At 34.3% G+C, this 12406-nt stretch overlaps 1 protein-coding gene across 4 annotated transcripts in view; it reads right to left on the bottom strand.

Moving 5' to 3' along the window:
- Positions 1-12406, bottom strand: part of HACE1 (HECT domain and ankyrin repeat containing E3 ubiquitin protein ligase 1) — a 126917-nt gene that overhangs the window by 52686 nt on the left and 61825 nt on the right. For all 4 annotated transcript variants that reach the window (XM_015137024.2, XM_028847311.2, XM_028847314.2 and 1 more), the window contains 4 exons: positions 8373-8523; positions 2066-2400; positions 1493-1561; positions 1164-1251 (listed from right to left, as the gene is read on the bottom strand). In XM_015137024.2, coding sequence (XP_014992510.1) covers positions 1164-1251; positions 1493-1561; positions 2066-2400; positions 8373-8523 — 643 coding nt within the window. The remainder of the gene's footprint in view (positions 1-1163; positions 1252-1492; positions 1562-2065; positions 2401-8372; positions 8524-12406) is intronic.

Raw genomic sequence — 12406 nt, 5'->3', positions numbered from 1 at the left:
TTATCTTCTAAAACTTTGCCGGAATTATGCCATTCTCCTAAAGCAAGGGTATCAGTGGCTTCTAACAGCCTAGCAAACCAAGAAAATTATTTGATCTGGAAATCAAGGCTCATCACTGGATGACACCAATCTGCCTTTCCAGAACTCTATCGTGCTCCTATCTACACAAAATTTCTGCTGCAATACTACAGTTTTATACACTTTTCTGTCTACATGCTCCAGCCCACAAGCTGGCTAGAAACTTCTCCCTCCTTGTTTACTCCCATCAAAATGTTGCATATTTTTTCAAGCTTTCTCAACGTAACTTAAAATCTGCCTCCTCTGAAATTTCCCTTGACTACAGATGCCAGAGCCAGCTCTTCCTCCCTTAAACTCCTAAAGATCCAGGTAATGTAGTCACTGTTTTATACGTATGTTTATTATCTCCCCAGCCAGACTGAATTAGAATCCTCTTAGAGAAAGGAAGTAAGTTTTCTATCTCCAAAACAACTACCATTTATTGAGCATATATCACAGTCATTCTTGACAATTTATTCTTGACAATAGTTATATGAGGCTGCTGTCATTATCTCTGTTTTGTAGATGAAGAAACCAAGGGCTCAAGGATGTTAGGAAATGTGCCCAAAGTTCACATAGCTGGTAAGGAGCAAAACAAGTTTTCCTCCAGCTAGCTTCATGTAACATGAGATATATGGAATGAACAGATACACATCTGGTAGGGGAAAGGTGGTCAGGTCAAATAAGTTTGGAGGATTAACAAAGCTAAATCACTATTTTTACTAAAGGGCTTCTCAAAGCCTTTTAACATGCTGCCAATGTGATTTATAAATTTTCAAAGGGCATATGTTATGTAATTTCCCAAGTGTATTTGGGGCTAAAATCCTTTTCAAAAGGACAATCAGCCTTATAGGACTAAAGAGTTTCATTAAGCTCCTTTCAGGAAATGTGGCAATGTGTTCTGTTGCTTTTGTACAGACCTCTGCAAATAATAGGCACTCTATACGTATTTCTTGAAGAAAACTTACTTCTCATATTAAAGTAACATGCAATCATTCCTCTTACAATAGAATGTCTGAAGTGTAATAATTATTCCACTAAACAATATTAGAATTTTAGAAATTAATTTCATTAGATAGAATAAAAAGATGAAGAAAAATTTCTACCTGTGCTTTTATGATATGCATGAATCTTGACATCAACTCAGGACATTCAAGGAGAAAGTGAAAGTGGTCAAATATAATTTTGGGATTTCTAAAAGAAAAATATTTTGTTTAAATGGACAAGAAGCATGAGTAGAATTAAGTGAAATGCAAATTCAGATACACTGATACTGAAACAGAAGAAAAATATAATAATCCACATCTATTAAACTTTCATTTGTTATTGAGCATATTTTGAATGGTAAGAGAAATAGTATTTTTTCTGTTTAGATGAAACTGTAAGTAAAGAGAGGAAAGGCTCCAGGGTAGTCCACAAACCCCAGAAAACTTACCTATTAACAAAGCATTTTAAAACTTCATCATGTTTGCAGACAAATTCAATGAAACGAGGTGAAGTCATTCTGTGGGGGGTAAATATCAATCAGAATACACAGGCAAAAGTTTGTGATAAAACAGAGTACTCTTGATAAATATATATTGAACTGGACTGGCTTCTAAACCAAAAAAAAAAAAGAATTTGGTTTTGGATCTTCTTTGTAAGTTTAGGAAACTGAAGTATGCCTAGCCAATTTGTAAAATGATTCTAATTTCTCATCAGCAGACAATATCAACAAGTGACTTTTTAAAAATCTTGAAATTTGGTGCATTTCTGCTCTACACATTTCAAATACGTAATTAAGAGATCCTATACAAGGTGACATTCACCACTTTACAAAGTAATAATATATATTGCTTGTTTAAAATTTAAATATTCCCTACTAGATCTAGATTAGTATGAGCATCTTAAAACAAAAAGAAAACTTTAAATCAACAAATTATTATTTGTTGTTTTTGAAATTACAAAAATATCACTGCTTTACATCACATATCAGAGAAAAAATAATAATAAGCCAAACCTTTCTTACCCTGGAGGCATCTGACAAGAACAGCACATGTAAAAAGCTTGAATGACAGCACTTAGCCGGTTGGCTGTCATAGAAATAACATCCTGACAATCTGCACTGGCTTCCTGTCTCCCTGCAAGAGCATCTGGTTTAGATTCCCTTGTGCCACTGGACAGATTTTCATAGCTCCCAGGTCCTGGAGGTTCAAATGGAGGAATGGAAGCAGCATCTTGATCTTGGCCTTTTTGTTTCAGTAAAATAGAAGTGATCTCTGTTGAGTCTCTTTTGTTTTTCATCAATTCTGTGGCTATTAAAACTAGCCATTCATCTAATGAGTGCCAAAGCAATTCCAGAGGCTGAGAGAAAAACAAAAGTGTTTTTTAAACATCATTCTTAACTATAGGATCAAAAAAAAAAAAAAAAAAAAAAACCCACATACCTAGACAAATATTATAAAAGAGAAAATTTACTCTAGATATTTCTATCTTCCCAAGTTAATGTGATGGTAATGCCTAAAGATAAGTAACAAAATTATACAAATGCTATATAAATGACAATTGCTTCATTTATGGTAATAATTTAGTTTGTATGTATGTATTCCTTGGAATAAAAAGGAAAAACTAACAAAAAGTTCACAAGCAATCTTTCTTCTTTTAATTTTCAAATATTTAGTTTTAAAAGCACACATTATTATTATTTATAATCAGTCTTAACATTTTCTGTATTAATATGATCAATGTCAACCACTTTCAATTAAACAAATGTCTTTTCTCATTAAAAAATGAGAATCCCTAAAGAACCTAATGAACAGCTTTTTTACTGTGCTCTTTTTGTTACATATAATTCCTGGAATTTTGATAATTATTGACAAGAAATTATAAAATGTGACACATTTATGCATATATGTATATTTACAGACACAATCCATTTCTAATAATTAGTGTTTTTTAAAACAAGAAATACAATTACCAAACTTCTATTAAAATATTGAATAGCAGACCGAGGATGGTGGCTCGCACCTGTAATCCCAGCACTTTGGGAGGCTGAGGTGGGCAGATCACTTGAGGTCAGGAGTTTGAGACCAGCCTGGCCAACATAGTGAAATCCCATCTCTACTAAAAATACAAAAAATTAGCCAGGCATGGTGGCACACACCTATAATTCCAGCTACTCGTGAGGCTGAGGCAGGAGGATCACTTGAACCCAGGAGGCAGAGGATGCAGTGAGCTGAGATCACACCACTGCACCCCAGTCTGGGTGACAGGGTGAGACCCCATCTCAAAAAAAAAAAAAAACACTGAGCAGCAAATTATTAATTCCAAGTAAAGACTAACAGCTTTCTATTAAAGAAAAAAAAAGATAAGGAGAGAATAAACCATTTCCTATTATTATTCTAGCTGGGTACAAGGGCACGCACTGGTAGTCACAGTTACTTGGGAGGTTGAAATGGGAGGATTGCTTGAGTCTCGGAAGTCAAGGCTACAGTGAGCTGTGATCGTGTCACGGTACTCCAGCCTGGGTGAAAGAGCGAGATACTGTCTCCAACAGTTTACAAGTGCTACAGTGGTTAAACAATCCCTTCATCCTATACTATTTTAAATATTCTCATTGAGAATGACGAGCTATCTTTCTGCAAATAAATATACAAGTTAATCTCACTTTTTGAATCTGACATGATTACAGAATGCTACAAACTAGACCATGTGCTACAGGAAGACTCACCTTTAAAATATTTCAAGGAAAGAAATCATCTTTCTTTTAAAGATTGCTATGGAAGGAGATTATACAAACATATTTGGAACCTTAGAAAATGTTTGAATAACCTATTCTGTCAGGAAATTCTTCCCAATTATTATCTAACAAATACCTTCACTGCCATTTTCAGCCTTTCTTCAGATTTCTGTAACATCCTCCTTTTGAAAATATTTTACTAACTGAATTTGCAAATAATTCAATCACCTCAGGCCTTCATTTACACGTTCAACCAAAAAGCAGAAAAACACAGTAAAACAAACAAAACCACCACTACTACAATCAACAAAAACCTAGTTCACTCACTCAACCTGTACTATGCACTAGGTAGGTGGGTAAGTACAATGTTTCCTTTTTTAAGAGAAATTATACCCTCCTTTGAAGTTAAAGTAAGCACCCCTCTCACTCACAATGAGGGCTCTTCCATACTCACAACTGTTGACAGATTTGGGGTCCCTGAACTGCTTAAAGAAGGGCAAGAAGCACCCAACTGCCATAAATAGTGACAGATACCTTCACTGAAAATTCTAATCATGACCCAAGTTGAAACTATAGTTTCTCTTTATGAGCAAAACATTGAACCTGCTGTAGAAGATGAAAAGAACTTATGTCAGCACAGCTATTTAGCTTTATATCAGAAAATGAACTTCTGAAATGGAAAGAACAGGTGGTGATATAAAACTGCTAGAAACAGAAAGAAAAAAGAATAATTGGCCTCTAAATGAGAAAAGATAAAACCTAGAAAGTCAATACACTGAAAGGAGGTAAGGCCTAAGGCAAGAAATAACACAGGCTGATCATGCAGATGAGCACTGAGTCTAAACCAACAGCAACTCTATTTTCAAATACTGACAGTGTGTAAAAAATGAAAGGGTACAGAAATAACACCAAAGAAAAAAATGGATATGTGCAAAAATGACAATAAAGATACTGAAAAGCCAGAGTTTTAAATAAAGGAACACAGCAAATAATTAGAAGAATGAGAAAAAAAATAAGTAGTAAGCCACACTGGACTTTTCTTTACTTTTCTCTCTTTTCTTACCTTTTATTTCTTCAATCATACATATACTAAAACTAAATCCCAACCCTGAGGTGAGTTTACCTAGGAAGTTTCTCTTTGAAGATCTATTCAGAAAATTCATTCTTCAATCACAAAAAGAATACTATGAAAATAACTTTAATTTCTAACTATGGTAGCAGCCACCAATAAAAAGGATTCAAATAAATTTTAAAATTAAAAATAAACCACTGCATACTGTATCTATGATACTTTCTATATTCATAAATAATCAAATACATTAAATAAGATACACCATACATACCAATTGTTACTGAACAATGAATCAATTACTACTGAAAATATTAGCAGGTTTCTTGGTACTGTGAAAATACTGCTTCACATTCATTATTATTGAGTGATCCTTACCGAAGAATTATATTCTATATATAGTAACAATGATACGACAATCATACATGATTTATAAGCATGTTAAGTCATATTTCAAAATATACAATCTCGAGCTTACTGAACGATTTTTTAAAATTTCAAGAAGTGCCGAAATGAGGAATAAATTTGGCAGAAAAGTATTATTAATTTAATGTTCATCCATAGTACCTTGATATCCTGTTAGTCTGACTATTCTTAACCTGATAATGTCAAATGCCACAACCCACAAGATAAGATCTTAAAGTTAAAAGTTTCACAATCTTTCTTGGTTACCAAATTTTCCAAATTGTAAGTCACAGCTTACTATTCACAAAAAAAGAACACAGCAAGACTCAGGAAGCCTAAATTGTCTTCCCCATGTTTACTGTGCTTCAAAAATAAAAATGACCTTATCCTTCAAATGCTCCAAAGTTCCCAAGGCACTAGATAAACATCTCTTAATGCTGAAAGAATGGCTATGTGTTAAGACTAACTTAAAGAACTTCTAAAATAAATCAGAAAACTAATAACAGGATGTTAAACAATTTCACCGACTAAAAACACATGGCCTATAAACCCACTCATTCTTAATGGAAAACCCATTAGTTAATTTGAACAATAAAGTAGCATTAGAGTACCTTGTTAATAAAATGGAAATTAGGGATCAATTGCTACCTCAGACAAAATGTGGTAAGAATTAAAATGGTATTTCCAGTCTAACATCACAGCAACTCAGTAACTAGCAAAGATTTTTACAACTTGAAATCACCCCACAATGAACAGGAGACCTCATTCACATGGATGACAATGTACAGTTTCTATTTTTATCCTTGTAAATGGAAGGCAGATCATTTTGTCAATCCCCAAAGATTCCATGTTTCATTCATAAAACTGGATGAAAAGAGACAAATAAATTCTTTAACAGTTAATACTCATTAATGTGTTTAAAAACTAGCTGAGTTTTGCAATTAAGTGTTTTACCAAAATGAAAGTTGAAAATTTAAGAGAAAATAAGTGATGAGAAGAAACAGTAGTTGTCAATGCTGTAGAAAGTATACCTTAAAAAAATGAAACAAAGATACTAACAAAATTCTTGAAATAAGAAAGTATTTATATATTATATACATCACAGATATATGACAAAACATGAAGTCTGGGTTCTATTTTTTAAACATAAGTTGAAAAGGAAAAACAGAGATATCCTTTGCTACTCTATTATTTCTGTATTGACTGATTAGGTAGAAAACTAACATTTAAATCAATATTTAAATCTTTTAAATCACCTATAGAGAGGCTACTTAACACATACTTTCTGATACTAGCTAATAGGTAGCAGATTGAAACTTTAACCAAAGAAATCAGACAAAATTAAATAAATCTAACTCAATTTGAATAATACTGACCACAGCCATACCTAATTTGATTTTATATTCATCATTACAGGTGAGTAGAAAGTATGAGTCAAAGTCAAATCAAGGGTAGATTCCGTCACTAACAAAGTGAGCCAAGTCAGAACACATTAAAAACAACTTTGTGTGATATGAATGTTTGAAGCAGTAAAGCTTGCTCAAAACAGCCCTGACAAAAAGACTAGGTCAATAATGTAGATCAAAATCTTACAAAGACAGTAAGTCGTCACTCCTAACTAGAGTTCAAGGAAGTGGTACATGAAAAGCCACATGAATTACAAAAATGCATAACTTCATTCTTCCAGGAGGTGGCACAATAAGGAAAAAAAAAAAAAAAACCAAAAATACACACTCAATGTACAAACATACATACATAGCTGAAAACTTCCCTTCCTAGACTGACTTTTTTTAAAGAGAGTAAAACAGATGGACATTTATACATAACCTTTCTAAAAGATTACCATATCTATTCTAAGTATTAATCTACTAGTGTCAAAGTTCTTGCAAACTTTATTTTTACCTTTCTGCAAAAATTTTCCATGTAAGAAAAGAATCATTTAGTATAGAACACTAATTTAGATTTGAATTTTACAAAGAGCAAAGCTGTCAATCCTAACTAGTTTTCAAGGAAGTGGCACATAAAAACATTTATATCACTTTTTTAATAAATAACCTATATTTTATACTCAAATGATTGTTTAACGAAACATAAGTTGGCTGGGTGCAGTGGCCCATGCCTGTAATCCCAACACTTTGGGAGGCAGAGGCAGACAGAGAGCTTGAGCCCAGGAGTTCGAGACCAGCCTGGGCAACACGGCAAAACCCCATCTCTACTAAAAAATACAAAAATTAGCCAGGTATGGTGGCATGCACCTCTAGTCCCAGTTACTGGGCAGGTTGAGGTGGGATCATCACCTGAGCCCAGGCAGGTCGAGGCTGCAGTCAACCATGATTGTGCCACTGCACTGCAGCCTAGGCAACAGAGTGAGGCTCCATTTCAAAAAATAAATACATGAATAAATAAAAAACATGAAGTTATTAAATTACATATTTTTCTAAAATCTGTTATTTTAAAATGTCACCCAAAAACAATTAACAAGAGCAATTATAGTCATATTTATTTTGTTTACTTCATAAAATTATAATTTAACATGAGTAACAACACTCCCTTGGGTTTTACACGAATCTTCCAAGGACTTCACCCGTATGTGCTCAGAAAGGCAGCTGAAGCAATACAAAATGTTTTAAGAAAATTATCTCAACAACTCTTCCTTGCAGTTATCTCAGGAATTAACTGTTAGCAAATCCAGTAAATGAAAGAACCTTACTATAAAAACACATACAGATACACCTAACACACATATCATATTAAAATCTAAATAAAAACTGTGCATTTTATTTCCTCACTAATAAGAAATAAATTTCTTTCAAAAGCATGCTGGCTGCATATTACATTAAAAACCTATAATTAATGAAATTAATTTTAAACACTATTTCTACCCTTAGAATAAAACACCAATGGAATAAAACATTTTATTTGTAAGAAAAATACAGAAAGCTCACCAACTTGCTGTTGAGTAGACTAAGTTGAGAGGAGAAAGGTGTGCCTAATTTTAGAAGTGATATGGGTATAAACCAAACTTACAACCTGTTCATGAGGTTTCTGATTAATGAATGCATGCTTTGTCAAATTCATCTCTTCCACGTCTATCTTCCTAACAATGCCATATACTTTTCTCACCTTGAACACCTGGCTTCTTGGAGTTTTATTCCCATTGTAGCCCATATCAATTCCATTACTGGGGGAGGATGGACCAATTCGAAAGACGTGACAAAACATTCTCACGATCCTTAAAAGGCTCTTCATTTGAGCATCATAATTGCTAGATAGGCTGAAAATAAAAATTAAAATATGAGATTAGATGGAGTAAGACAAATTACATCTTAAAATACTTATTTTAAAACACTTTCATCCCACTGACCATCTGTTTCATATTATAATAACTGGAGTAAAATTCCTTTCCTATCATGATAGGAGGCAGAATGGTTTAACAGGAAGTTACATTATTTAAATTGCATATAAATAACTTACTATTTCTTAAGCACCCAGAATATAAGCAATAATCAAAGCATAAAATATGAAGAAAATCACTCCTTTAGAATAGTTTGGTTTCTTGTGGCAACAACTTCAAGGCAACCCCTAAACTTTTTACTTTCAAAAGTATATTTGTAAATTAAATTTATACTTTAGAAGTCTGACTGTATTTTCACAGAGAAGCAAAGGTATAAATCATCATATTCTTAGGCCAACCCACAACTGTTTTAACGAAGAAGCTAAACTGAACTCTCCGCCACTATATCCGTAATCCCATATCCCCTTCCCACCCCAGAATAGTAACCAATTATTCACATATAGAACATTCATAAATTGAATAATTTTAAAGTTGCTATTTGCATTAGGTTTGTTCTCTATATAATAGGCTGCCTTATGACTCTACATAAATATAGGAAATATTCGCCTACCATGAAAAAAGACTAAAATTCAATTAACACTAAATCATATTAAATTAACATAAACTCACTTTTACTAATCAGAAAGCCCTTCAGAATCCCACAGTATTGTGATTGCTCAACATTATGAATACCAATCATTACCTTTCCACAGAAAAACTGTAGGAGGTAGGCTAAATTTGTACTGAATCTAATAATATATCTTTAAACAAAATATTTTTGTTGGTTGATGGTGGTTTTATTTTGAAATCTCTAACATCAGTTATCTTGTATCACAAATGTTGGAGCAAAGCAAAGAGTTGCATGAACTTCCGGGCAGAACGGCAGGATTTATCTTTGTATGTTGGAGGCCGAAAGAGTGAGGATTGTGATCAACTCAGTATACCACTGGAGGCTATATGAGTAAGCAGCAAACTCTTCTCATAAATGCAGGATGTTGGCAAACCGACAAACTGCGTCTGCCACCCAGAAGGAATGCTGAGGGCAGTCACGACCTTCTTGTGATTAGGTACATCTGAAGCCTGTTAAGCAATAATATGAACCTGTGAATCAAGCAGCTGACCAATTATTAGCTCCTCCTCTCTGCTCTTTCTACCCAGTAAGTACCAAGGGCTGTAGAAGCTCAAGGTTGTTGCTGCCTTTGCTCACTAGAAGCAGGGAGCTCTCTTCTTCTTTCCCTGGCCCCTTCCTTTAAAATAGTTTCTTTTGGCTGGGCGCTGTGGCTCACACCTCTAATCCCAGCACTTTGGGAGGCCAAGGCGGACGGATCATGAGGTCAGGAGATTGAGACCATCCTGGCTAGCATGGTGAAACCCCATCTCTACTAAAAATACAGAAAATTAGCTGGGCTTGGTGGTGGGTGCCTGTAGCCCCAGCTACTCGGGAGGCTGAGGCAGGAGAATAGCGAGAACCCAGGAGGCAGAGCTTGCAGTGAGCCAAGATCGCACTACTACACTCCAGCCTGGGCAACAGAATGAGACACCTCTCAAAAAATAAAAAAATTAAAAAATATATATATTTTATATATGTTATATATATTATATATAATATATATATACAGTTTATTTTGTCTCAAGTTTTGATTTCTGTGTTCATCCTACTTTGTTCAGTCTCATAATGACGGTCTCAAGTAGTAACAGTAGTAACTGTCATAGTGATGGTCTCAAGTAGTAACCATGGCAGTAAGCCACATTTGTATAATTTAATTATCAAAAACTTACTCTCTCTTCCCTTATATATATTTTACCCAGTTCATTGAAATCTTCATTTATGATATCTGTAGGTATTCTTCAATTTTTTTTTTAAATAGTATTAGTAAGATGGTAATGACAAATGTCCACTTTCAAGTATTTGTTTGATAAGTACCAAATTAGAGGGCATTTTCAACCATGGTTACATGAACCAAAATTTCTTGACATTTTCACTTCATTAGCCATGTTTTTTTCTCATTGTAAGACTCATTAAATTGTTTTAAAAGTCAATAAAAATTAACTTTCAGTTACCAGTGTTCGTAAAACATCAATAGCTATTGCTGTCACTATAGCTATAGCACATTAGCACAGCCTTTTTTGCCTCAATAATTTTGAATCAAATGTGTATAGAGTGATTAATTTAGCTTGCACTGATTTTTAAATATTTGTCTTTATGAAATAGTGATTCTAATTGCATATCATAAGTCTGTTGACACTAATAAAATAGAAATGTAGTTTGGTTGTAACCATCTCCTTCTTTTACTGTATTCCAGCTCTAGCAAAAGTGTTCCAGACTCTCAAATTCTGTAAGAGAGGTGTGAATTCCATTTTCTCTTTTTTTTTTTTTGAGAGGGAGTCTCACTCTGCCACCCAGGCTGGAGTGCAGTGGCTCAGTCTTGGCTCACTACGAGCTCCACCTCCCGGGTTCACACCATTCTCCTGTCTCAGCCTCCCGAGTAGCTGGCACTACAGGCGCCCGCCACCACACCCGGCTAATTTTTTGCATTTTTAGTAGAGACAGGGTTTCACCGTGTTACCCAAGATGGTCTCGATCTCCTGACCTCATGATCCGCCCACCTCAGCCTCCCAAAGAGCTGGGACTATAGGCGTGAGCCACCGCACCCGGCCAAATTTAATTTTCTTCTGCAAAAGTACCACATACACAAATATTTGTTTTAAATATCTTAGGGAATACATCATGAGTTATCTTACTTTAAGGTAAAATATATTTTCTTAAACCATGGAATCTGGTTATTATTAATTATAAATACAGTCTAACAATTTTGTATTACTTTACTCAATTGAAACTTCTTCTAAGATGAATCACTGGTGTAAAAAATATCATTTTCTCACTTTCCCACCGGTGAAGTATCCCTAAACTTCATATACCCTTCTCCAGTTGATCATAAAATGGTCATTTGTTTCAAAGCTGCCATGCCTCAATTTTAAAGTTTAAAAATTAATTTCTGGCCAGAGGCAGTGGCTCATGCCTGTAATCCCAGCACTTTGAGAGGCCAAGGCGGATGGATCACAAGATCACGAGATTGAGACCATCCTGGCTAACACGGTGAAACTCCGTCTCTACTAAAAATACAAAAAATTAGCCAGGTGTGGTGGCAGGTGCATGTAGTCCCAGCTACTTGGGAGGCTGAGGCAGGAGGATGACATGAACCCGGGAGGCGGGGCTCGCAGTGAGCCGAGATCATGCCACTGCACTCCAGCCTGGATGACAGAGCGAGACTTCATCTCAAAAAAAAAAAAAAAAAAGAAAGAAATTAATTTCCTAACTCAAACCCCTATCATTGTAAAATTCTTGCCTTTGGTTTATATGAGTATATTCTTATTCAGGGTCTTACTTAGCATATAGTTATGATTTCTCTGTTCATTTCCACATCGTTAACTACCTTTACTTTCAATCATAAATACACAGAAAGATAAAATTTCATTTCAATATAAACATAACATTATGTGCAAACGCCTCAGTAAATGTTTATTATCTTTAGCAAATATTCCTGAAATCAGTTAGATAACAGGCTACCAATTTTTCCAAAAGTGTGCTGGATAACACCTGAGTTGTCAATAATTAACATATATTTGAATCAGTTATTTTCTTAAAGAAAATTTCTATTAAAACAAGGGTCAACATTACTTCACATAACGGGTTAAGAAACATAAAATAATTCACAAATAAATGAACACAAATGATATACTCTACAAAAATACCATTAAACATAAATCAGCAGGGGGAAGCAATTTGTATTTGAAATCATCTTAAGAATTACCATTTAACAGT

This window comes from Macaca mulatta, chromosome 4 (assembly GCF_049350105.2).
Source record: "Macaca mulatta isolate MMU2019108-1 chromosome 4, T2T-MMU8v2.0, whole genome shotgun sequence".
Taxonomy (NCBI): domain Eukaryota; kingdom Metazoa; phylum Chordata; class Mammalia; order Primates; family Cercopithecidae; genus Macaca; species Macaca mulatta.
Note: the sequence above shows the minus strand (reverse complement) of the source record. Positions and strands in the feature narration are given on the sequence as shown.